Genomic DNA, 26,763 nt, shown 5'->3' on the forward strand with positions numbered 1-26,763 from the left:
CTCCGCTCCCTCACTCCTTCCTCCGCTCCCTCCCTCCCTCCTCCGCTCCCTCCCTCCTCCGCTCCCTCCCTCCTCCGCTCCCTCCCTTCTTCCTCCGCTCCCTCCCTCCTCCGCTCCCTCCCTCCCTCCTCCGCTCCCTCCCTCCCTCCTCCGCTCCCTCACTCCTTCCTCCGCTCCCTCCCTCCTCTGCTCCCTCCCTCCTTCCTCCGCTCCCTCCCTCCTTCCTCCGCTCCCTCCCTCCTCCGCTCCCTCCCTCCTCCGCTCCCTCCCTCCCTCCTCCGCTCCCTCCCTCCTCCGCTCCCTCCCTCCCTCCTCCGCTCCCTCCTTCCTCCGCTCCCTCCCTCCCTCCTCCGCTCCCTCCCTCCTCCGCTCCCTCCCTCCTTCCTCCGCTCCCTCCCTCCTCCGCTCCCTCCCTCCTCCGCTCCCTCCCTCCCTCCTCCGCTCCCTCCCTCCTTCCTCCGCTCCCTCCCTCCCTCCTCCGCTCCCTCCCTCCTCCGCTCCCTCCCTCCTTCCTCCGCTCCCTCCCTCCTCCGCTCCCTCCCTCCTCTGCTCCCTCCCTCCCTCCTCTGCTCCCTCCCTCCTTCCTCCGCTCCCTCCCTCCCTCCTCCGCTCCCTCCCTCCTTCCTCCGCTCCCGGGGCATTTTCTGTTGATTTCTAACACTGACGTGGGAGTCACCGTGAGCGGGTCAAGCTCTGGAATTATTTTGTGCGGTGCAGAAATGTCATCCGAGCGAGGCTTCCCTGTGAAAGTTTTACCAAAGTTGCGTTTGGGAAACCTTGGCCAAATGTCAGCATCTGAGATTCACTCCTTCAGCCCAGTGGGTTTTTTTTTTTTTTCTGTGGTGTCTTTGTGCGACCAGACAATAAGTAAAACACATTATTCGGAGCCAGTCATCCGCTGCAGCTGCCGTCTACGGTCCGGCTTTCTGTGTCCTGGAGGGAAATGATTGGATGTTTTTTTTAATATTGATTATTTTGGACAACGGACCTTCTGCAGCGGATGTTCCATCAAAATGACATTCATCTAATATTCATCTTATCATGTGAAAACTACGAAATGTAAAACCCAAGTAGTGCAATTGTGGAAGTTCTGAAATATCCATCTTCACAAGCTCATTCATTTAGCACCATTTTTTTCTTTCAAAACACAGTTTTGGCATTTTTGGAAAAACCTGCAAAACCCCAAACGTTGCATCCGAAACGAGCACGGCGGCCAGGTGACATCGCAGACCTTCAGCGCTGCGTTACCAAATACGAGGTCGTCACTGCCCGTATATGGACTTCCAGTTTGGGGAAATGAATGGAATGGGGTTTGGAGGGCCCCGCCCCGGCCCCGGCCCCTCTGCCACGCCGGCGTTTTTATCGCCGTGTGTGTTTGTCTCTAACAGCGAGGACGAATTACGATGTGACTGTGATTGAACATACATATCTGAATATATACAGAGAGATACAGTATCTGAGGAGAAATTCAATTCTATTTCACATTCTCCTCAACCTTGGGCTCGCGGACCCACGTGGGGTCACTTGATATGCACACAGGGCTGAGACTGATATATGTATATATAGAATTCTGATTGATATATTTAAAATAAAATTGTAGTTCAATTGGTTTTTAATGTAATAAATAATTAAAGTGGCCGATGCGATACTCAAATTCTGATGAAGGCGTTTCCTCGTGTGCAGTGTGGAATATCGGCACGCTGACCAGTAATGGAAGGATGGAATGAAAGTTCGGAAGAAAGATTCTCATTTCGGCTCCGTCTGTTAATCGGCCTCAACATGAAGCATAAAATGAAAAAAATGCAAGAATCCCGGGACCTAAGCAGGGGTCCTGACAGGAGCTGAGGGACTCCATCAAAGAGACAAACATTCACGTTAAAAACCTTCCAGGCTGCAGCGCCTGCCTTGACCGGCCAGGGATGGTCGGCCTCCTCCATTCCCCCCTCACTGTCGGTGTCTCCTCTTGTTTTATTAAAACTACGGGTTCTACACGGGGTCCGGGGAGAAATGGCTTGTAAAGATGGACATTATTTGTAGTGCACGGTTTTGCCGGTGCTGACAACTTCCATTAGCGTCGCGTCATCGTGTGTAAAGGCTCCTGGCGAAGGTGCACAAAGCAAAGCAGTTTCCAGGAGCTGACCTCTATTTCAGAGTGTTTAGCACATGGCGGGCGTGCACCATGATTTACTTTGACTTTATGAAGTGATGTGGTTTGGCACCGCTGTATTTAAATCTACATGGAGGCCTTTAGTGGCCTGTGATGGATTATAATGTGGACTAACCCTCTGCCCGGAACCTCTGAGGACGCTCTGGAACGCTGCTTTGCCGCAACATTCTGCTCATATTTTACATCTAAAGCCTCCTCTTTTATTTTTTTTTTCATGTGTGGCTCTCCTCCTCCTCCTCCCCCCCTCCTCTCTTCCTCCTCTCCTCCTCTCCTCCTCCTTCTCCTCCTCTCCTCCTCTCTTCCTCCTCCTCCTCCTCCTCCTCCTCCTCTCCTCTCTCCTCCTCCTCCTCCTCCTCCTCCTCCTCCTCTCCTCCTCTCCTCCTCCTCCTATCCTCTCTCCTCCTCCTCCTCCTCTCCTCTATCTGCCTCCTCCTTCTCCTCTCCTCTCTCCGCCTCCTCACCCCCTATCCTCTCTCCTCCTCCTCTCCTCTCTCCGCCTCCTCGCCTCCTCTCCTCACCTCCTCCCCTCTCTCCTCCTCCTCCTCCTCTCCTCTCTACTCTCCTCTCTCCTCCTCCACCTCCTCTCCTCTCTCCTCTGCCTCCTCCCCACCTCTCCTCTCTCCTCTCTCCTCCTCCTCTCCTCTATCCGCCTCCTCCTTCTCCTCTCCTCTCTCCTCCTCCTCATCCTCTCCTCTCTCCGCCTCCTCGCCCTCTGTCCTCTCTCCTCCTCCTCTCCTCTCTCCGCCTCCTCACCTCCTCTCCTCACCTCCTCCCCCCTATCCTCTCTCCTCCTCCTCTCCTCTCTCCGCCTCCTCGCCTCCTCTCCTCACCTCCTCCCCTCTCTCCTCCTCCTCCTCCTCTCCTCTCTACTCTCCTCTCTCCTCCTCCACCTCCTCTCCTCTCTCCTCTGCCTCCTCCCCACCTCTCCTCTCTCCTCTCTCCTCCTCCTCTCCTCTATCCGCCTCCTCCTTCTCCTCTCCTCTCTCCTCCTCCTCATCCTCTCCTCTCTCCGCCTCCTCGCCCTCTGTCCTCTCTCCTCCTCCTCTCCTCTCTCCGCCTCCTCACCTCCTCTCCTCACCTCCTCCCCTCTCTCCTCCTCCTCCTCTCCTCTCTACTCTCCTCTCTCCTCTCTCCTCCTCCTCTCCTCCTCCTGATTTCCTTAACCGCCCAAGGCCTTAGCACCAGAGTGGAGTTATGAATAGGATGGCAGCCTCCGCTCTGCTCTGGAGTCAACGTGCAGGGCCCACTCCAGTTGGAATCCTCGCTCCTCTCGCCGGGAGCAGAACGGGGCGGGGCCGGATCATCCCTCCCGGTGCCCCGCCAGTTAAACAAACCGCCTCACAGTTTGTGAATGTTTTATACGCCGGCCTTGCATTATTGATGGGCCTTTTATAAGTGCCATATTGAAATCCCCTCTCCCCCCGAATAGAATATCCCTGGCTGTCATCCATTAAGAAGCCAAAGATGTCAATTCCAATCAATATTCATTGTTGAGAGCCCCTCCGTGGCCGGAGGTGTCGCGAGATTAAATGCACTTTCTGTCGAACATCCTGACCTCCCGTGCATTTTTATTTATTTTATTTTATATTTTTTTGATGGGTGGGTGTGGTGCGCGGCGGGGGGGCGTGCCGTTAATTCCAGCATCAATCATGTTGCTTTTGAAATACTCTGCAGCGAGTTTCACCTGGCTCCTGTACTTGATGAATGGGGACAGTTTGAAATGTTCTCTCTGAGCAAATCTGGCTTTTTATTTTTATTTTTTCACTCCCCTCGAGTTTTGGATCTTTTCTCTATTCGTCAAATGAGCTGTCCCACCCCCAACGCACGGAGCCATTTTTTTTTCTTTCGGCACAAATTCGGTATGTTTGTCATTTCGTCAATTAGAGTAATAATAATTCGATAACAAGCGGCAATTCAAAAATAATTCAATCCAAGTAAAGCTGTGAGTAGAAGATCTTTCAACAACCTTGGAGTCTGCACGTTCCTCATACCAAACAGGGTCAGAAACAGTCTGAGGCCAACGACCAAACCCGCTCCTCCTCCAGGTTTTCTCCTTCTCTATCAGCGAGCAATCTGTGAACAAATATATTCTTTATAGGGTGAAAGGGTCTCTCTCTCCCTCCGTCTCCCTCCCTCTCCCTCCTTCCCCCCCTCTCCCTCCCTCCCTCCCTCTCTCTCTCTCGCCCCCTTCATCCTGCTCCCTCTGTGTTGCCTGTAACGCACGCCGGTGGCTTTGCCGCTGCATGCCTGGTGCCGAGCCTTCCTTTCTTTTCCTCCTTTTGACTTTTCTTTCTGATGGACGTCGGTCGTGTGGACTAACACCTTGCCTTGCTGCCTTGTCTTGGAGTGGCGCTGTTCGAACCTCCCTTATATGTCCTGTCTTTTATCTCCCAAGCTCACTATCTGGATAAGGTAGTGAAAGGTACGGCATTCCTTCCTTCCTTCTCTTTTGCCTTCCTGCCATGTTGCCTCCATCAGCCTCCATCGGGAAAACACCTCCACCGTCCGCGCTGCTCCGAGCATCGTCACACGCTAAACCCCGAGGCCGCCCACCTCCATTGACTGTGTTTGTCACGTCTCCACGCAGTGACCCCCACCCTAACCCCCCCCCGTCAAACGCACTCAGGGTCCGTCCAAAGTCTCGAAAAGTTTGAAATATGCTATATATGATTTATTTCATATGTCTTAAAGTGCTTTTTCAAGGTTATAAATGCGCGCAGAATTTGATTAAGCAACTGGAAAACAATGAGGGAACAACAACTTTATCACTTTGGTAGTTAGTGTTCGTCAAAACCTGCTGCTTGGAAAAGCCTTTTTGGAAGGAACAGCAGGAGGCATAAATCACGGCAAAGCATGAAGCTGCTGGACCCAGTTCTGCACCGGAAACGTACGGGAGCAAAGTGCTGGGACAGCCCTCAGATTTACCAGAACCAACCCTGACGTTTGCTTCTGCTTCCCAAAGGGCGTGGCGCTCGGCGACCTTGCTGTCTCCGCGGGGGGTCCTCTAACCTGAGCCATGCATTATGGATGATGTTCCGCTGCGAGCGAGGGCTGATAGGTGCTGAGGCCGCATCCCCCTCTAATTAAAAGAGTTCATTCTCCGCTTGGTGTGGCACCGGCAGGGTCCAGGTGGTGCTTGGTAAACGGACCACCTGGCATCACGCCGCCCGCCGCGGGGGTCAACGCGGCGCTCCCGGTCCGGCGTTCGGAGCCCTGCCGGAGCCCTGCCCTGCCGGAGCCTTGCCCTTTTCGGAGGCCCCTGCCGGGCCTCGCTCCCAGAAGGGAACGGCCAATGTCGCTGGACCCACGCCAGATTTAACAACTGGAAAGAGCGGCGGCGGCAACCGAGCGGCGGTGAACCGGGCGCCGTCGGTGCGGGCGGAGTTGTTTGTCCGCTCACTCGATAAGAGGACGGACGCCCGAACGTGTCCGGGAGGCGGCGGGCGTCGCTAAACACATTAACCTTTGAGAAATGTCACTTTAGGGAAAAACAAGCCGCAGATAGAGATGGAACTCTCCTGCGCTGTCTCGGGGTCCCGTCGGAGCGTGCTCCAATGCTAATTCCCAGCATCTGTGAGGCTGCGAGCTCGTCATCCGCTGTGATGGGGCTGTAACTGCAAGACATCAAAACACTTCTAACGTTAACCTACGTGAGGTGTGATAATTGTACGCTCTGGACGAGTATTGATTCATGAAGGAAAGTAGGCACGTACAACAGGTTTGTTAATCAATCACGACGACAAGGTGTGATTGTAGATTAGATACAAATGTGAGTAGAAAAAAATAACAAAGGCGGTAAGTAGTAATTCTCTTTTCTGGCCACTTTCTTTTCTTTCAAAGGAGTCGACAGCGCTTCCTGCTCTCGAACCTGTTCCCCCGGGCGCGTCGCTCGTCCATCCGGCGGAGCGCCGTCGATGGCGCCGCCGGCCCGTTATCAGCGCGTCACGTAGACCCGCGACTGAATCAACACTCGGAAAAGTTCCCAGATAACCATCGTCTTCCACAAGAACCGCAAAACACACAGGGCGCGCTTCACCTCCCGCTCTCCTTAGCCTCTTATCTTACCGCCTCCTCCTCGCACCACTGTATCGTTCTTCCGCTGATGTTTCTGCCTTTAATGCATCTCTCTGATTCCTCTCCGCCTCTTTATCCCCCTCACTCTGTCTCTCTCTCTCGCTCTCTCTCTCTCTCTCTCTCTCCGCCGCTCGCTCCCTCCGACGTGAGGAGCAGCCAGACGGCCGCACACAGCCTCTCGCTTGACAAAGTGGGTCAGCGCGGCACCCCGTTCTATCCGAGCGGCTTGCTAACAACACGACGCGCGACAGACTTTTACATTTGATGTCTCAGGACGCTGCGCCCCCCCCCGTCGGGGATACGACTCATAAGGCACCAGACAAATGCCATGCGGAGCCGGCTAAGAAAGAGAAGAATGTGCGCGCGCGCAACAGCGACGGCGACGGCACCGGCGCGGCGCTGAGGCGGTGACATAATCCTGCCGTATTTGTCCCATTCTGCAGAGAAGCGGCAGAGGGAGGATCTCACCCGGCGTTGGCATGTTTGGGGAAGGCTTTCGGGGCCTCGCTGCATAACACCGTCCAGCTCAGACTCTCCATTACGTCCCCTTTGGATTCTGCATTGGGCTCTCTGCGGGGATAATCGTATTGATTGCTGTCAGCAGCCTTTAGAAATATTTATCAGAAAGAATAGAGGAGTAAATAAAAACATGGAGCCATTCAGGGAGAAATATGATTTCTTTGCTATTCATGGTGTCACTGGCAATAACATTAATTCTCCGGTCACATTTTCAATTGCATGAAAACTGATCCAATTATGTACAGGAATGCAGGCCCATTGGCTCTGGGAGTATAGGCTCTCATTACCTCGGCTTTGGTCACAATGATAAAGCAAGGCAATCTACTGTAGTAATGAGTGAATATTGATTTAGAAGATCCCTCTTATCTGATTTTACTGCAAAGGGATATGAGATCCTCACAAAAGGTGCATCAAATTAATCAGGTTTACCTGAGGGCCACTGTGGCCGACCTCGCCCGTTTCAAATCTTTAAATGCCTTTGGTCTGCAAGGAGGAGAAAGTATAATCATCCCGCCTCCGTCATCAACGGCCCGGCTTCCATCGCTTTTCTTCTCCACTAACAATATATTGTGTCTATCTGTGTTGGGCTCGGTCACACCTGCATCTGTGACAGTGATATTTCACATTGAATTCAAATCATATCATTCTAATCATCAAGCCCTGAAGTAAAGCGCAGAACCTTGGTGAAGGAAGAAATCTCGCACTGCCAATTTCTGGTGTGACCGCGGCCTTACAGCTATTCAAAGAGGCACTAGTTGATATTCTACACCAACCTGTGTCTCCCTCTGTGAACTTGTCCCTTTGTCTGCGCAGAAGGCTGTCCCGGGCTCTGCAATGGGAATGGCAGGTGCACCCTGGGTAACAGCGGCTGGTACTGCGTGTGCCAGCTGGGCTGGAGGGGCGGCGGCTGCGAGACTTCCATGGAAACAGCCTGCGGTGATGTCAAGGACAACGATGGAGGTAAACTCTCACATAAGCAAACAACAAAGCGTCCTCACATTGTTCCGAGCATTGATGGGGGGGTTTTGGGGCAAACACGATTAGACTTCTCAAATGCAAATGGACAACCCCCGCCCCCAACGACGGGAGGCGTAGGATTCTGCCTGTCTGTTGCTTGTCAGGCTTGGTTAGAGCACCGCTGCACTCCCTGGCCAGGTTGGAATGGAAGGAATAGCGTCCAGCATGTGGCTCCTGCACAGCAGGCGTTATTAGAGAGCAGAGCGGCTGGCCCCAGGCCCCTAGTATGTGTTGGCCCAGTGAGTCAGCCCCCCGCTGGGCCCTCTAACTGCCCCCGGGCTGGTCCAGGCACACTCGCACAGATTCACCCAGAGGGCCTACGCTCCTGAAGGCCAAGTGGAGGTGTTGCTTTCTCCCTTTCAGGCCTCATTCGCGGCCAGTTAAATAAACTGATAAACCGTCATTAATCAATGTCACTCATTGACGCCTGCGAAAACAAACAGATCAATTTCAAATAATCAACAAAATGTCATTTTAAAGTAATTCTCACAGAGCCCGTGTCAGGAATGGAGGCAGGCGCCGGATGCAGCAGCGCTCACCGTTAACTCACCGTGTCTCCCTGTAGCTGTTCTAGGGCCACAAAACTACAATTGCAGAAAATGGGGCGCTCGCAGGGATTTGACTGACTTCTGACAGGCAGGTTTATTTTTAGTTCCCATCTGGCCAGACCAGCCCCTGAAAGCAAAGGCTAGAGAGAGTACAATGACCCACTTCAGCTAAAGTGAAGTGCAAAGCCCAGGAGCTTGAATGAACACAGCCAACTGCCACGCAAGGAAACAGTGCGCAATTCTGGGGTCGGCGGAAGGTTCTGCTGTAACTGAGGAAGATGGAGGAGACTTGACGCAAACTGCAGGAAAGAGCAGATGAAGTCATGACAAGGACAATAAAGCAGGATAACTCCTCTCTGCCGAAAACGTAGCCGCTCGGTTTGTCATTGCCTGACACCTTTGACCTTGGCAGACGGCCTGGTGGACTGCATGGACCCGGACTGCTGCCTGCAGGCGACCTGTCACACCACCTCCCTGTGCGTGGGCTCCCCGGACCCCCTGGACATCATCCAGGAGACGCAGATGTCCACCGCGCAGAGCAACCTGCAGTCCTTCTACGAGCGCGTGCGCTTCCTGGTGGGGCGCGGCAGCACACACATCGTCCCCGGAGCCAACCCCTTCGATGGCAGGTGAGCGGCCTGTCAATCTGCGGTTTCATAGCAGGGCATCGCACGGTCCCTGAATTGGTAATTGATCATTTTTTGCATAATGGGTTTGGGTTTGCTCACACAGTACAGAGGTTCCCGTTATTTCTATCGGCCTTAAGTGACAGTGATCCAAAGCCAATTTGCATTATTGCAAACATGGCTTTTCTTTTTTTTCTTTTTTTTTGGCTGCAGCACCGCTTGAATTTGATGACCAGGTTGCAAATATGTATGTATTATGTATTATTATGTATTCCGGCCACTCCTCCTTGGTTTTTTAACCGCACAGGATGTAAAAAAAATCCATGTGAAAATTCAGCCCGAGGCCCTTGCACACAGGGAGTTAGAGCAGAGGGCTGTACACTATGATGGACAACACGGGATGTGGCGAACGGAGAGGAGCATGGCTTGGCACGGGCGGCGTCTCGTATTCATGTATTGTGATTGCGTTGACTGAAATCCATCTGAGGCCCCGCTCCCAGCGGCTGGGCTGACGACGCCCCGGCCGCGGAATCCGAGCCGCTCTCATACGAGACGCAAAGACTGTCACCGGGTCCCACATGACTCAGCCGCCTCTGTTTTCCTTTTTTCTTCCCGCGTCTGCTCCTCTTTTCATCTTTAATCGCTCGCGAGTCTGTGTCACCTGATTTGCATCCTAGTTGCTTATGAATCCCTCAGATCTCTGCCTATTATTGTCCCTTGAAACAAACACAACAGTTTGAAAAGGGGGTGACAAAGATAGTTATTTTGATTGATTTTGTTGTTCCTTTTGACAAAAAAAAAATGGTCTTTCTTCTTTCTTTTCCCGGCGTTATGTTTCTCATTAAATGAGAAACATATTGCCGGGAAAAGAAGGCAAATTAGGAGTTTGAAAATCAGATTAAAAATGTTTTAATTAAAAGCTTTTTTTTTTTTTTGGTCCAAGGGCTTCGTGTGACCTGTGATCACATACATGTTATTGATGTTCTGTTCTGCACTTGCACATGTCATTTAGTATTCACATGCCCGCGTGAACTCACTTCCCTTTCTGCGCCTCACCACACGCCGTCTCCATGCCTTTCATTCCTCATAAATAACATTTATTATATGTGTAATGTCCCTTCAGCGTCTTCGACAGGCGATGCGAGTTCCTCGGTTTGCCACTGGAAAATGTCAGGGTGTTGTATGCAGAACGCCAGCTTGCCCTCCACCGCCGAGTTAAAGCCTTTTTGGTGTCATCCCACTCGAGGAAAACACTTGTAACAAAATATGTGACATTTTCTTTCGTTGACATTTTTCTGGCATTCAAGAGCCACTCACCATTTCAAAGTTCTTAGCTGGACAGAGGAGAGAGGGAGGAGGAGGAGGAGGAGGAGGAGGAGGAGGAGGAGGAGAGAGAGCTGAGTGATACTCCTTCCCCCTCCCAAGAAAATGCAGCCATAAATAAGTAAAGATCCAGAACCCAGAGATGAGTTGCAGGATCGGAGGCCCAGGCACACCTAAAAATATCAGTGGTAATCTATTATTCATGGCCGGTATTCATTCCTCACCCACGGACAGATATGAGCGGTTATGATGGGGGGGTGGTTTTGGTGGGGGGTATCTGGACGGGCCCCGGCGGCCAGATCCCAGCCCCATCCTCCCGATACGCCGGGCCCTGGTCACCCGATCAGGCCGTTATTGATCCTCCGACCGCTTCCCCGTGCTGGTAGACATGTCAGACCGCTGCTGCCGATGTCTCCCACCGCAAAGCGCTGCGGAGGTGCGACGGAGTGACGCGTCCGCCGCCGCGCGGATAAGCCCGCCTCCCTTTCGCCCGGGACGCGTGGCACGCGCAAACCGCCGGAGCCCGGAGCCGCGCGGGAGCCGCCTGGAATAGTAAACAGGGGCTTTGTCCGCGGAGCCATTTGGGCGAGGATTGATGGTCGGCTCAGAACAGTGAAGCAGGAGCCATTTACAGGCTTGTGCTTCCATCCTTTCATTACTCGCTGTCTGTTAATGGCGTCGGAGCATTAGTGGCAAAGGGGGGAAAAACCTCCTCGCTGGTCAAGTAGTTTGTTTGCTCCTTCTCAGTGTACGCTCTGCCTTTTAGCAAAATTATATATTAGGATAGTTTCAGATTTATGTTGATGCTTCCTGCTCTGCTCCTCTCCTTCGTCATATTAGGGAACGGGGGGGTGTACAAGCTTATATTTGCAATCCATTCTACCCTGTAATCAAGTCATTTGCGTGGGTAATGATGTTTCTGCTGTTTTGGTGCCATTCATTTGCCTTGTTTACTGACGGCTAATACAGCTGGGTAAGCGCCGAAAAAACCACAAGCTTGGAGCTGGATGTTTCATCCGAGGCGAAACAGTGATCGTTTCTTACTGGATGCCGCGCCCGCTCTGACCCGACGGCAAATAAAACGGAGGTTTCTAAGTCCCCTTCCGACTTGATGAATTTTTCAGAAGCCGTTCAAAGAATAAAAAAAGAAAAAAACCCTCCGACTGACGGGCGGAGATGCCGGAGCAACAGCGTCACGCTCCCTCATCTCGATCCGTCCCTCGGCCGCTATTTGACGTCAATATTGAAATCATTTGTCCGGGCATCTAGGAATCATCTCCCCGCACGGTTGGCAGGAGCAGGGCGGCGATAGTCACGCTCCCCTGACTCCATCTTTAAGAAATGCGGACGGTTGTCCTGTTCAAACACGGCCTTCTAAAATAAACCTTCAACGTGAATGATTAATCTCGGGGCAGCCGGGCGCTGGGTTAACTTTGCCGCTAATTCTATGTAAATGCGGCCGAACGGATCTCCGGGGCGCAGGCGGCGGAGGTGAGCGCTATCTGCCCGCGTGTTTACGGAGCAGCGGTGGACGGCCAAGGTCCTCTGAAGGGGAGCGGCCTAATTAACATAAAACTGGGTTCCTGGGGACCAGGACCGCGCGGGGTGAATGATCTTGCCTCTGGTAAGGACGTGTTGAGGGCAGCCGCTAACACACCAGTGTTAATTGTTTCCGGGCGCCTGGCAATGTTTAAGACCCAAAATGCATAAAAAAATAGCCACCGTCTAATAAAGCAGTGGCAGTGAGGCATTTGTTTGGGGACCTTTTTTTTTTTTTTTTTTTTTTTTTTGCAAACTACGACGAAAAATATTGCCGACTGCGGGTGTGGAAGTGCTAATGAAGAGCGCTGACCTCGCCCGGGGGGACGCGAGGTCTCAACTCATCGGTTCAATAAGATCTGGGCCCGAATTTGGATGCACCTCCCGCCATCGACCGGGCGGCGCGGCGCTGGCGATCAGATCAGACTGTAGCAGCGTCCCAGAGTCAGACCGGGCTCACCGCCGAGGCCCTGACAGCCAGACTGAATGTTGAGGTGGAAAAAAAAAAGATAGGCCCCATTGGTGTGTGTCGTGTTTCTCCATCAGAGCGCTCAGGTCGCTCCCACTTTCTCCGCCCTCACACCACCGCTCTGGCTCTGTCTCCCACGCAGCCACGCCTGCGTCATACGTGGACAGGTGGTGACCTCGGACGGGACGCCGCTGGTGGGGGTCAACATCAGCTTCATCAACAAGCCGGCCTACGGTTACACCATCACCAGGCAGGATGGAAGGTAGGGGTCAGACACACACACACACACACACACACACACACACACACACACACACACACGTAATACCACAAAGTTGAGCACAATGGTTCTCTGCTCTTTGTATGTAATATCTGCCTTTCATATCAAGGAATACGTCCCAAAATAGATGGAAAAACCTTAGAACTAATGAGGAATAAGTGCTCGTACGCAGACAGCGCCTTTTAAAGCGGCAGTGAGCGTTCGATTCGTGGAGGCTGTGCCAAAATCTCATGTTGGCATCCGAGCACGAGAGTTGCCGGCGCAAACTGTACCGCCACCGATCCGCCGCTCGCCGCCGCGCGGTGCAAGTTGGGAGTTCTTGGCTCGATTCCCGGTGAAATCAAACAAAGCCCTTCTGGAGCACGCATGCTCCGCGGCGGCAGAGGTGGGAAAGGAGAACGCCGAAATATGCCGATAGAAAGAGCAGCAGGAGGCTGTGGAACACAGGGCAGATGGCTGTTATTTATTTGACAAGAGGAGGTTTTTGGGGACAATCCTGCACTAGTCACAGTATAATGTAGCACAGGCGTGTCGACGGCGCCGCGCCCTCTCCGTGTTGTGATGGACTTAAGAGCATTACCTCTGTCAGTCTGATCCACCTTCCTTAAACAGCTTCTGTCCTTCTGCAATGCAAAACACACTAGCTTACCAACACCAACACACACACACACACACACACAGACACACACACACACACACACACACACACACAGACAAATTCACACACACAGACACACACACACACACACACATACACAGACACACACACACAGACAAATTCACACACACAGACACACACACACACACACACACACACAGACACACACACATACACAGACACACACACACACACACACACGCACACACACACACAGACACACACACACAAGATTCAAGATTCAAGATTCAAGATTCAAGATTTTTATTTGTCACATACACACACATACACAGACACACACACACACACACACACACACATACACACACACACACATACACACACACACACACATACACACACACACACACATACACACACACACACACCGCTGGCTCCTCATCGCTGCGTTTCTGCAGATTGAGAACGATAAATGATTGTGCTGGTGTGTTGCTCCTGTGTGCTAAAAGCTTTTGAGTTCTTTCTGTAGCTCTCTCTTTTGCAAGGGAGCGCTCGCTTGTCTCCATGGCACCCCCATGCAAGCCAGGGGGTGAGCGAGGGAGGATTTGGGGAGAGAGAGCGAGAGCGAGAGAGAGAGAGAGCGAGAGAGAGAGAGAGAGAGAGAGAGAGAGGGGGAGAGAGAGAGAAGGGATGACAGACAGGGGCCTCAGAGAGGGGTGTAGCGCCGGGTTATTGTCCTACGTATCAAAGCACCACCACCCACCGGCAGCAGCTAATGCTCCAGCGTCTGGTCTGACTATTTTAAAACCAAAGGACGTCCTGATGAGGAGTCTTCTTCCGCGCTGCCTCTTCTTTGTTCCGAGCGGCGTTTTCCAGCCTCTTGTCGTCTCTTGCTTTAAAAGCTTCGGTTCTCAACAACGACTGGTTGTGATTGAGACGCGGGAGGCAGGCGGATAATGGCTGGGATGGTTCCGCCTCCACGGTCAGGGGGTCAAGCAGAAAAACAAGAAACACAACGTTTTTGGAGTTGACGCAGTGCAGTGGCAACCCCATTGAGTAGAGCAGTGGTTCCCAAGCTGGGGGGCCAGACCCCCCACAGGGGATCGAGTCCTTGGACGCTTTGAGGCCTGCGTTTCCCAACAGTCAGATATCAAGTCTATTCATGTTGTGCTACCATCTTGACGTAAGACTATAATAGTGCCGTCGTGCAATTCTTCCTTTTCTGTCGATGAATCACTGGAGCACAGAGCTTTGGGTAGAAGGCCATGTAATTCACATTTACATTGTATTTATTTGTCGTGACATTCATAACAATGGCTTAAAATTCCTTTGACAAACAGACGGAAAACATGATTGTGGAATCTTAACAATTTTATAAAATTCATGGTTATGGTTATGGTTCATTGTTATCCGGCGGGGGGGGGGGGGGGGGGGGGGGGGGTGAATGTGACAGCTCTGCGGTGGATTAATCCATTCAGAAAGGGTATCGTGCCTTTAAAATTGCGTTTGACTGAGGGGGAGCCCGGGTAAAGAAAGTTTGGGAGCCCCTGCAGGGAGATGGAGTTATTACTTGTTATTACACCAGCCGCGCGTCGTGGCCACGCCTTCCAGTCGGGAACGGGCATCCAGGAGGACGAGTGAACTCAAAAGCGGAAGTGGTATTTGGGTTTTCTTATCCAGGCTCCTCGCCAGACACACACGCACGCGTGCCACGGAAGTGCTGATCTGCCGTTCTTCTATTAGTCGCTGCGAGCGAGGTCGGCCCCTCCATCATGGCTGTGCAGGGATCGGCGTTTCCCCTCCCTCCATCAGTCACTGACACTCTAAAAGCCGCGCCCCGGCCTCTGGTCTGGTCTTGGTCATTATCTCTCTCCCACCGCGCTTGCCTCCCCATCGCCGTGTCCATCCCCTCCTCCCCTTCCTCCTCTCCAGTCCTTAACTCCTCTTCATCCTTTCTCTCTCTCTCTCTCTCTCTCTCTCTCTCTCTCTCTCTCTCTCGCCCCTCTCTCCTGCTCTCTCCTCCACTCCATCCATCCTCCATCCCTTCACGCTCTCCCTCACCCAATCTGCTTTTGCCTCTCAGCGTTTCCGTACCACTCTCTCGCTTACGTCCCTGAGCCCCAGTCCCTTCTTTCTCTCCGCCTCTCGTCCGCCTCTCCGTCCTCCTCACATTTACTGTATGCCCCCACCCGCCCTGCCCCTTTTTTTTTGTCTCATTCCCATCTCCATTTGCCCCCCCCCCCGCCCCCACCCTCACCCCTCACCCCCTCTCTGGAGCAGAGCCGGGCACGCTCCCGCTACCTTCTACCATTATGTGTAAACACTTCTCCATCTCCCATGTTCCCCTGTAAACATGCCCAGTCTCCTGCAACTCCCCTGCAATCACTGTAAACAGGCTCAGTGCAGCGTGAAATCAGAAATGCACCTGTTCAGCCACTTAGAAATGGGAAAGCTGTCTCAACTCATTTTTATGATGTGTTCTTTATTGTCCAAGGGCTTGGTTTTTTTTTTTTTTTTTTTTTTTTTTTTTTAATTACCTTTCCCCACTATTCCGGAAAGAAACTTTTCTGGCTGGAAGAGCGTCTCCTGCCCCGATATGAATGGTTAGTGTGAGAGTGGCTGAGATTGAAAACACCTGCTCGTTTTTGGATTCATCCCTCCTCTCAAAATGGGTGTTAAAGAGCCTCTGAAACCAGACGTTTTGGTTTCTTTCGTGTTTTTCTTTGGAAAATTGCTTTGAAAGCGGAGGGGCGGGCTTCTGCCGGGGGTGATTTTACATTTCACGTGTGATAATATCGCTCAAAGTTGATAATGAGCAGCCATCAATTGTTGGCAAAATGGGATTTTGAGTCAAGGTCCGCTTTAAGGCCGGCGTAGTTTTCGAGATGGTTCCCGCGGCGCTCACCTTGGGCTCCATCTACGCCCTTGAGATTTAGCACGGATAGAGTCGGTCATTCAGATTGTATTTCCGACAAATGATGGCTTCTCATTTGTATGGGGCGTGCCGAGTCCGACGCCGAAGGGCGGTGCATCCCCGACGGGCAGCGTCGGCGAGGCTGGTGTAGGTAGCTTAATCAGGTTTGTCACATGGCTTGAGGCTGTCGCCATGATTGATAAAAGCCAGTGAATCCCTTCATCGATTCGCCACGCTGCCCGCGGGTATCTGTCCAGAAGTGTTGTGAGCTGATGTAGATTGGCGCCCGCCAGGTGTCACGCAGGCTGACCGCGGCTCTGTGTGGCTCCTGACAAAACACATTAGCACAAGGGCAACACTATCAGCGCCGTTATCAGTGGCGTAGCAACCCAACTCCGCTCCCACCCAGCCAAGGGCAAAGCACCAGGGGCCGAACAGACCTTTTGTTTGTTGTCTCGGCCAATCGGATGCACGTCCTCCAGTGAGGCAGGACTCGCCTTTCTTTTTATAGTGTCCCAGTCAAGTAGGGTGTGGGCCTTAATTTAGAGGTGTCAGAGCGTAGGCTGGACACACTTCCTCACCTGTGTTTTGGAAAGCGAGGCGCCCGCTGCAGGGATCAGCCGCCGTCCCCGGGGCCCCGCGGATGACCTCCCGCTAATTGGCTCTTAGCGTGAAGTGCAAAGCGCCGAAGTTTTGCCGTGGCCGGCTGCTGTTGCCGAGCCGCGGCGTGCGATGACGAAACCCAGAGTTCCGGAGTGCAGCCTGTTTACTGAGCGGCGGCGGAGGCCTGGTCCGTGCGGCAGCGGATGGGATTGCATTGCAGGGCTTTCAGGCTGATGTTGGAGCGGACGGCCCTCGTCTCAGGGATCGATAGGGAAGTGGCGGTGCAGCTCTCCTCTGCAGCAGATAATCAACGCCTGCACTCGTGGGCTCACAGGCTTGAATTAAGAGCGCTCTGCTTTACGCACGCAGGGGGGAAGGAGCGGTCACATTACGTGCCCGAACTTTAGGCGTGGCACCTCTGCCGGCTGTCATTTTTCAAGCAAAACTCACAGATTATGGCGTTAATTTAGAGATGTGCCTTTCACGCCGTGGATCAATGAGGTGACAAGTGACTGCTTCATTATTTCATTGCACGTCCTGAATGTGTGTGCGTGGAAGCAAGATCCATACTGATCAACACCCCTTCATTCATTTAGAAATTAATTCCTTACGATTTGACTCTTTTAAAGACTTAATTAGCAAGGAAGTCATTAGATTCAGTGTGACTTGAGGGAAGAAAATAACATCACGTTACAAGCAGCGCTAATTGGGATTCCTACCTCTAAGTTGAAAAATACACAGCCCACACACCTCAACTTGCCCGTGGTGCTTGAATTTGCGGCCATCGTTGCGAGCGTCTCATTTTTCTTCCAGCTTTGACCTGGTCACCAACGGGGGCGTCGCCGTGGCCCTGCACTTTGAGCGCGCTCCCTTCATCACCCAGGACCACACCCTCTGGTTGCCATGGGGACGCTTCTTCGTCATGGACACGGTCGTCATGCGGCACGAGGAGAACGACATCCCGAGCTGCGACCTCAGCAGCTTCTCCAGGCCGAGCCCTGCCGTCACCCCCGCGCCCCTCACCGCCTTCGCCGGCTCCTGCGCCGAGAGGGGGTCCGTCGTCCCCGAAATCCAGGTGAGAGCCCCCCCCCCCCGTGGGAGGTGATCTACAGCCGATGGGTTGGTGCTCAGAGTGATTCATGTGGTTCATGTGTCCTGCTGAGAATCTACAGTACCCCGCTCCATAGACTGTTCATCAAGTGCGGGTGTAAGAGTAGCTCTGGCTCGTGGCAGCGCTCTGATTTGATCTTCACGGTGTAATTGGTCCGTGGAACACGGACGATTTACAATGTGCATTGTACTGTCCGGCCACGGAGTGATGATGATTACTTTGCGCGCAGAACAACAGATTTATTTTTTTCTACTTTTCTAATTTCTCCTGGGTTGCAATCTCCCATGAATCCAACAGGAAAAAGCTAAAAGACCAGATTTTTGCTTTTTTTTTTTTTTTCCCAAAGAAGTATAATTACGTTTTATTTTAGCAAATGTCTGTTAATGACAGTTTGTGTAAATTCAAGTTTTTCCTTTATGTGTGTGTGTGTGTGTGTGTGTGTGTGTGTGTGTGTGTGTGTGTGTGTGTGTGTGTGTGTGTGTGTGTGTGTGTGTGTGTGTGTGTGTGTGTGTGTGTGTGTGTGTGTGTGTGTGTGTCTATTGTATATCTAGCGGGCATTTTGCTGCCCTTCTCTAATTACTTTGCCACGCAGTTTGCTTTGTAAGATGAATGGAGGATCAGTGAATTCACTGGGCAGACAGACGGGTGTATTTTTAGGAGCCGTGTGCGCTCTTTTTTTATTTTTTTTTATTATTATTTTTTTTTTTCAAACAGCCAATTTGCACCTGCTCGTTCGAGGAGGATTCTGATAAATTAACCAGGCATGCTTTTATATATATATATATATATATATATATATATATATATATAGAATTTCTTTTTTTTTTTGGACAAAACACATCGTAAAAAAACACGTCGAGAGCCCCCCTGACCAGCGCGGCACTAATTGCGCCACACAGCTGTTTGGAAGGCTGCATCCTGTCGTGTTCTGTGGAGGAATGCCATGAGAGGTAACTTAATTAGCCGAGAGAGTTCTGTGCCAACCCCGCCGGTGTCGTCAAACCCTGATCCCGGAATTCCACGCGCAGGCATCTGCGGCCGATCTGCCGCCGTTCCGGCGAGAGGTCCCGCTGGAGCGTGAACCCGCGGAACTTTCCCAAGGCCGCCGGCTAAACCCACTTTTATTACCCCATACCTTACTGCACCGTGCAGCCTCCTGAGGCCAAGGGCAGCACAGAGACGCCGTTGTCATATGGATTTGTAAGACACGCCTTTGTCCTAATGAAAGACATTCTATTATTAAATCAATTATGAAAAATAGTCGACGCAGTGTCTAATGAAGAAATCTTTCATCGGATTCCCTGTCCGGCTTAATTGTCCTTTCATTGATGTTTCTAAACTCCCTTTGAATCCATATACCTACCTGGCAACCGACGAGGCTTTAAACAATAACGGGGCAAACGATTGGAGGGGTGACCAAGGAAATGATGAATTGATCATCTGAAGGGTAAGGCAGCAGCGAGGCGTGTTTATTACCTTTGTAAGTACCTTAAACCCCGTCGTTAGCCGTCTCTCTGGGTGTTACCAGGCACTGGAGGACCCTCTGATGGAGAAATCCCTGTGGCGGTGTTGTGCGCCGGTAGTTGCTCCGCGCACGAGTGCACAATTGTGTACTTTGCAGCCAGTGTGGCTGGTGGTTACAGCCTGGTTCGCCACCGCTGCTTGGGCGGTACACCGTCTTATGTTTGGGTGGAAACAAAGCCAAGCCATTGGGAAGCAGGAAGGCAAGTTTTGGGCGAAGTGCGGTAAAGGATTAGTGTGAGGAGAAGCGCACAGAGCGCGGTGGAAATGCCTTCTCACCAGGGAGCGGCACTTTGAGTAAATGAGCAGGAGTTATGGAGTAGGTTTTCCTGCTCATTCACACATATTTTTTATATTTGTATTATAAAGGTTTAAACGGGACGTATGGCCAGTCACCTTCCCGGCGTTGACCTGTAGCTTTGTCCGGACAGTCCCTGCAGGAGGAGGTGCCCGTTCCCGGCTCGGACATGAAGCTGAGCTACCTGAGCAGCCGGACGCCGGGCTACAAGTCCATCCTGAGGGTGACGCTCACCCACGCCACCATCCCCTTCAACCTGATGAAGGTGCACCTGACGGTGGCCGTGGAGGGCAGGCTGTTCAGGAAGTGGTTCCCCGCTGCGCCCAACCTGGCCTACGACTTTGTGTGGGACAAGACGGACGTCTACAGCCAGAAGGTCTACGGCTTGTCCGAAGCTTTCGGTGAGCGCCGGGGGCGGAACCAAAACGAGCATCGGTCCTGAAGCTTGAGCGTCGGCTCCTCATCACTTTCACCCGACACCATAGATTTAGACCGTTAGCTTGGGATTCATGTGACCTAATAGCACAGTGCATGTCCAATTAAAATGCTTCTAGAGTATGTGTTAAAAAAGTATGTAATCAAGTCACTTTACTTTAATATTTGACGTACTGTTGTTAATTTGGCTTATGGTGTTGGATTTGTGTATTGGGAAGATTCTCAAACAACAACGCTATTTTAAACCTCTAGAATGCCAATAACTTTACCCACTTGACACCCGTTGTAGCCTGTCCGTCCTGGAATGGGGATTCCGCCCTTTGCAGCCCCTGGTCGGGTTACCTCCATTTCAGGGCGAAGGCTCTCGGATGCCGTCAACCGCGCAATGTGGAGCTTAATGAGTCCGTGACGACTGAGCGACAGCAAAGTCGACCCCGAAATAATCTTCATCTTTTGTTTTTTCCAACCTCGCTTCCCGCCACAGTGTCGGTGGGTTTCGAGTACGAGTCGTGTCCGGACCTCATCCTGTGGGAGAAGAGGGCGGCCGTCCTCCAGGGCTACGAGACCACCGCCTCCAAACTCGGAGGATGGGCCATCGACCAGCACCACGCCCTCAACATCCAGAGCGGTAAACAATACGTTTCCTAAACTGTTCCCTTCCTAAGCGTCATTCATCAGAATGTATTTCGGGGATTTTAACGTAATCCACCACACGTGGCCTACGTAGTAAAGAAGTATATTGGATTTTACGTCTGCGCCATCCCGATTATGATCGAGTAGGCACATTACTGTACCCTGGTCCACTCAAGGTGCTGCTTTAAGTGCATCATTAGATTGCTTTCTCCGCCCGCAGCGTCTTGGCACATGTTCAATATTGGAGTGTCATCCAGTCCCAGATAGTTCGCAGAGTTCGATTTTTTTCCTGCTACTGTCCCAATTTACGTGAGGGGGGTCAATTTTCTTATTGCTGGAAAATTACTCCTGAAAGGCAGAAACAGGAAGAAAAATATGATGTAAAAAAAAAAAAAGAAAAAAAAAAAGCTCCTTAGGCAGCTGCTGTCATGCCCGCGGGGCCCCAGTGTGCTGGTGTCAGGAAGGGCCCATCAGAGGAAATGAGGCATACTTACATGGAAAGTGCTCAGGAAGGTGGCACTTGGATCTGTCACGCACGGCCCGCTGCGACTCCCAACCGCTGCTCTGACGAGGACGGGGACTGCGGCGTTTCCTCTGAAGACCGGCCAGCCCGGCGACCCCGCCCGCTCCGCCCGCCCCCGCCCCAAAAGCCTCCTGCCTCAGCACCCACTGATGCGGTAACATCACGTTCGTAGGTGCCAAGTCCATAAGTACTGTGTCACAATTCTGCAGTGATTCGATAAGAATTCAAATTCGAAATTAACATGGAAACAAAATGTTAATACAACAAGTTCTATGTAAACACACACAATGTGGGTTTTGGTTTCCAAGTTGAGCTTCTTTCACACCAGTAATATACCGTATAACACACACCATGTAACACACCAGTGATGCACATTTTCGGTATGTGCTCTTTTCATTGGGTCCAGTTTGGGGCTGACACACACAGCTGCCGCGTTCAGCGCGGTGGTAGGGTCCCAGGTGTGAAGGTGTGAAACCAACTAAATGAAGTTCACACTTTGTGTTTCCCGACATTCACACGTCTCTCTGTTCCGGCTGCAAACTCAGTCAACTGACATTTCAAACTCACTTACTTTTTAACTTTTTATATAAGCGTAGATTTTTAAGTCAGCTCACTTGTTCAACAATTTTTGCATGCAATATCTTGTACCACTTTATTACAGACACTCCTCACTTAAATGGCGGGTGCTCTCTTTCTTTATATGACAATTTGTTTTCCTTTTATTCTGCAATCGTCATCGTCCGTGTGTCGGCATGTTTGATTGTTTTTTATGGGTTTTTTGTGTGTGTGTAAGAGAGAGAGAGAATGTGTGTGTGTGTGTGTGTGTGTGTGTGTGTGTGTGTGTGTGTGTGTGTGTGTGTGTGTGTGTGTGTGTGTGTGTGTGTGTGTGTGTGTGTGTGTGTGTGTGTGTGTGTGTGTGAGAGAGAGAGAGTGTGTGTTTATGTGTTAGGTGTGTATATACTGTAGGTGTGTGTATATGCAACTGTATTGGCGTGTGTGTGTGTGTGTGTGTGTGTGTGTGTGTGTGTGTGTGTGTGTGTGTGTGTGTGTGCGCGTGTGAGAACCTCCTCAGGTCTCAGGTGTGACCCCTCTCTCTCTCTCTCTCTCTCTCTCTCTCTCTCTCCTCAGGGATCCTCCACATGGGGAACGGGGAGAACGTCTTCATTTCCCAGCAGCCTCCGGTGATCGGCAGCGTGATGGGGAACGGGCGGAGGCGGAGCATCTCGTGCCCCAGCTGCAACGGCCTTGCCGACGGCAACAAGCTGCTGGCCCCCGTGGCCCTGGCCTGCGGCCCCGACGGCAGCCTCTATGTGGGCGACTTCAACTACGTGAGGAGGATCTTCACCACGGGGAACGTCACCAGCGTCCTGGAGCTCAGGTGAGACTCCGCGGCCCCCCCAGGCCCCCCCAGCCCCCCGGCCCCACCAGGGTTCAGCTGTGATAATATGTGAGAATATTGGAATATGGATTAAGACGGTTGAGGATCATTATCGCACAATTATAAATAAAACGATTACAATTCCGCAACCATTTTGCCAGTCTTGGCAACCGACAGCTGATGCACGCTCACCACTTGGCAACAACGTCCAAAAGTTACTGTTTATTATAAAACAGATTATATTCTTGCAGAATTGTATGAAATAGGAGGATTTGACATGTATGGCTGGTGGCTGGCTCTCTTTGGGGCCACACACTCGACGCCACACTTTTGGCGTTTGTTTTCTTTTAAATTCTTAAAAGTTAAACTTATTGAAATAAATTTGTTGTGGTCAGTGGATTTCACAATGAAAATCGCGCTGTTGACCAAGAGCAAAGCGCCGCTGTCTTTGCATTTCAGCCGTGTCAAGTCGTCCTATTTTAAATGATTGCAGGCGGATTAGAATTGTATGAAAATCCACACACAACGTGGTTTGCGGGTGTAGGCTTGAGCCAGGGGTGGATGGTCCATCTTTGCTTCCTAATTTGTGTTTTAAATGTTTTTGTTGACGAGTGAGCTTGCCACATAGGGTCCTCGTACAGCCAGCCTGCGGCGTGAGCGAGGTCTGAGGATCGCGTTGGCCCGCAGTTCATAAACCCGGCGTGGCCCGCGGAGGTGGACCTGGGGCCCCCGCAGGCCCTGATTGATGGTCCTGCCTCGCCAGCCCCGCCTGCCTCGCCCTCCCCACCTGCCTCGCCAGCCCCACCTGCCTCGGCCGGAGCCTGGCCTCCGTGGGGGGCGGGGGGAGGCTGTAGTGGATGTAGCGTTCGCATCAGCTCAGCGTTCTGCTCCTTCCCCAGCGTCAGTGCGGAGCAGCTGATGGGGATGGGAGCTGATGTCACGTCGCGTCTCTTTTCCTTTTCCTCTTAATTAACTTCACCAACAAACAACTAACAGCTGCCTTTCTTTCTCTTCTTCTCTCCCTCTCTGCTGCGTCTTGGCTCGCTCTGACAGAAACAAAGACTTCAGGCATAGGTAAGCTTCAGGCGACGTCACGGAAAGACAAATGGGAGTCTGCGATCTGAACCCGAAATGACCTTTCTGAAAATAACTCAGACTTGCACTTGTCAGGAGCTGAAAGATTATATTTTAATAAAACGCTTGTCTCCATAAAGCCGGAGTTTTATTGGTTCATTAAGTCCCTCTCCTGAGCTTGCCTGATCCGCGGGTTTAATCGCACCCGACGCGGCGGCAGCGGCGTGTTTGCGAGCAGATGTAGGAATAAAGTGTCATTGTAAATGCCGAAGCGGAAGCAGAAGCAGAAGCCGGTATCATCTGGAGGGATGATACCGGCTTCTCTAATAATAATAAAAAAAGAAGCCTTCTCCTCTTATCACCTCGTCATCGCGGCTGGCGGTGCACGGCGGTAATGACTCCGCCACGTCGCCCGACGCCGCCGGAAGACCCCGTTCCCCTGTTTGGCTCATCGCAGCGGTTTGCCATGATGGCATAGCCTCTTTAGCAGCGAGGACGCATCACGTAGATGTTATCTGGAGGGCGGGGGGGTTGCAATTGGTTATTGATTGGTTTTCTATCAGAGGTCGGTTGCTTCTGAAGCGACTCCGTCTCCGGCTGCTATTTCAGGACCGAGCATTGAAACCTTTCTGCGCGGAACCTGCTTTTTTGACGTCGAACGTTTGGTTCCTGTGTTTCCCCTCCAACCGAAACCTCCCAAATCAGTAAAAAAAAAAAAGAAAGAATAAAAAACAGTTATTACTATTCTTTATTTGCATTCATGCTTGAAACACATTTCTGTGTGAAGTCATACGACGTCGACGTGACGTTTGTGAGCGTGGAGGTAAAACAGGAGCAGTTGGTCACGTCAAGACAAACAGAAACAACAATGAAGTTTGATTAGATTTTTTTCTTTTCGATTTTTCTGTTTTGTTCCTGGTGAAACGTCACCGCTGCCTTTCCTCCTTCCTCTCCGTTCCTCCAGCCGGGTAGGACTCCCAGCCGTCTGCTCCGTCCTTTCCCCACATCTGCAAATGTATGCAGCTCCGACCTTTATGGCTCCATCTCCTTATCGCTCAGGCATCTATGTGCACACACACATACACACATGCACACACACACACACGTGCACACATACATGCACACACACACGCGCACACACACACCCACGTGCACACACACACGTGCACACACACACACACATGCACACACACCTGCACACATACACACATACATGCACACACACACGCGCACACGTGTGCACACATACATGCACACACACACGCGCGCACACACACACACACGTGCACACACACACACGTGCACGCTCTGCACCGCTCACTGGAGCAGGGCTTAAGACACGCTCCCTGCCACGCTTTCCGTGCGGCGGAGACATTTGCATATCAAAAAGGAGATTTGTCCCAAGAAGACGCAGCGTGAGTCTGCGTGAGGAGCTGGGTGTTTCCTCGGAGCGTGCATGTGAGCCGCCGATAGCAGGAGGAGCAGGGGAAGCGTCGGGGGGGCGGGGGGGCGGGGAATGATCTCGCTGCAGTGTTCATTGACCCCCCCCCCCCACTAAGAACGTCCTCCCTCCACTCCAGCGTGTGCTCTCTCCATCGCCACAGCAACATGCTGCAAAATCCAATTATCTTCCACAAACTGGATGTTTGTCAGTGAATATAGATGGAGTGTGTGGCCGCAGCTCAAGGACACGCTGCGGCGCCGTGGGCTCGGGCTCTACATGGAGCCCTGGCAACCTGCGGCCGATAAAGCCGCCGCTGATTCCGCGCCGCAGATAGAGGCCGAGGAGAATCCGGGGAGGGTTCAACGCTCCCGTGACCTCCTCCAAAGTGGGAGTTGTTCCGTTTTTTTTTTTCCTCCTCTTCATCCTTTTCTCCTTTTAAAATGTTTTTTAAGACCTGCCCCTGCTGCCGGATCCTGCTGTAGTAGATGGAGTCAGTGGGCCGCCTCTGACGTGTTGGCCCGGGGTCTGCCGCCGCGTCCTGTCACCGCTGACTCATTGAAGGTCAAGTGTCATTCAAAATTACACACCGGCGTTGACGGTTCCACCAGCCCGGCGCTCCTTCTGCTCTTAGTCTTGGGAAAATATGAGCGTTGGCAGTGTCGCGTCCCTGGGCCCGGGGAGAAGCCTCCGAGGTTGCAGTTTGGATCCTGTCTGGATTCGTTTTGAATAATGCCCTGTCGCCGGGTCGCTCTGTAATGATCATGCGGCTTGGCAGAACTGTGCTGTCCGCGTCCCCGCCACCCCCGCTCGTCTTTAAGGTGAAAGCAACAAGCACGCCGCTCACACAGACAAAAGAGGGGAAGGAATAATCCTCTTTGGAACCAACCGCTGGGAAAGCGAAACAAACACATGCTTTTTGGTTCTGCTTTTGTCATAAAGCACTGTGGGTGCGTTCAGTACATCTTTAGTGCTCGGTGGCCGCGGAGGGCATTGATTTCCTGAGGCTGATGCTGCTCTGGGCCGCAGCAGAGCCCGTCCGGAGGGACCGGCGCTGAGAAAGAGATCAATCCGGACTGCGGAGAGGGCCTAATGTATTGGACCGGTATGGGAAAGAGAATGAAGCTACGTAATCACATGATTTTATTTTGGTGCAGATGTGCTGTTGGAAGCAGAAAAACGGAGGCAGTCTCAGACTTCTTTTATTTTCTTATTTATTTATTTTTTTAAGAAAGCGCATCCCTGCAATGATCTGGGATGTGATGTGGAGTATGTCTTCAAAAGAAGCACATGAGCAGACAGCGGCAGAAGAAATGCTGAGCTCCCTTTGACGATAACAACCAGTGTTATTTCATCCGTGGATTTGTCTCCAGACACCAACTTTTTCCCTGCGCTTTGGTGCCTGTTCCTAGTGGGGTTCTCGAGAAGAAAAAGAGGTCCCAGAGGTGTCTGAAATCCACCTGTACATCGCCCCTCCCCCCAGCAGCAGAAAAGGCCGGAGTCACCGTCAAACCCTAAGTGGAGGAGGAAGAATATCTTCTTTCCTTTAACAATGGAGATTCCTAACTAAGCTCTGGCTGCCTCTGTTCGGGATCAATTCTAAGCTGTAGCGTTATGTCATGTTTAATCTCATTCTTTTGTCTGTTTTCCG

General features: G+C 51.9%; 1 protein-coding gene across 2 annotated transcripts in view; it reads left to right on the top strand.

The window, feature by feature from the left end:
* tenm4 (teneurin transmembrane protein 4) overlaps window positions 1-26,763 on the top strand; it is a gene marked incomplete at its 5' end in the record, with an annotated part of 153,900 nt that overhangs the window by 87,611 nt on the left and 39,526 nt on the right. Inside the window, 9 exons of one of the 2 annotated variants that reach the window (XM_080006451.1) lie at window positions 4,563-4,589; window positions 7,574-7,720; window positions 8,738-8,954; window positions 12,425-12,544; window positions 17,512-17,773; window positions 19,762-20,029; window positions 20,548-20,691; window positions 22,348-22,597; window positions 23,651-23,671. In XM_080006451.1, the coding sequence (XP_079862577.1) occupies window positions 4,563-4,589; window positions 7,574-7,720; window positions 8,738-8,954; window positions 12,425-12,544; window positions 17,512-17,773; window positions 19,762-20,029; window positions 20,548-20,691; window positions 22,348-22,597; window positions 23,651-23,671 (1,456 nt within the window). The remainder of the gene's footprint in view (window positions 1-4,562; window positions 4,590-7,573; window positions 7,721-8,737; window positions 8,955-12,424; window positions 12,545-17,511; window positions 17,774-19,761; window positions 20,030-20,547; window positions 20,692-22,347; window positions 22,598-23,650; window positions 23,672-26,763) is intronic. The other variant, XM_080006450.1, reaches the window with a different exon arrangement.

Source organism: Zeus faber (genome assembly GCF_960531495.2).
Source record: "Zeus faber genome assembly, chromosome: 9".
Lineage (NCBI taxonomy): Eukaryota > Metazoa > Chordata > Actinopteri > Zeiformes > Zeidae > Zeus > Zeus faber.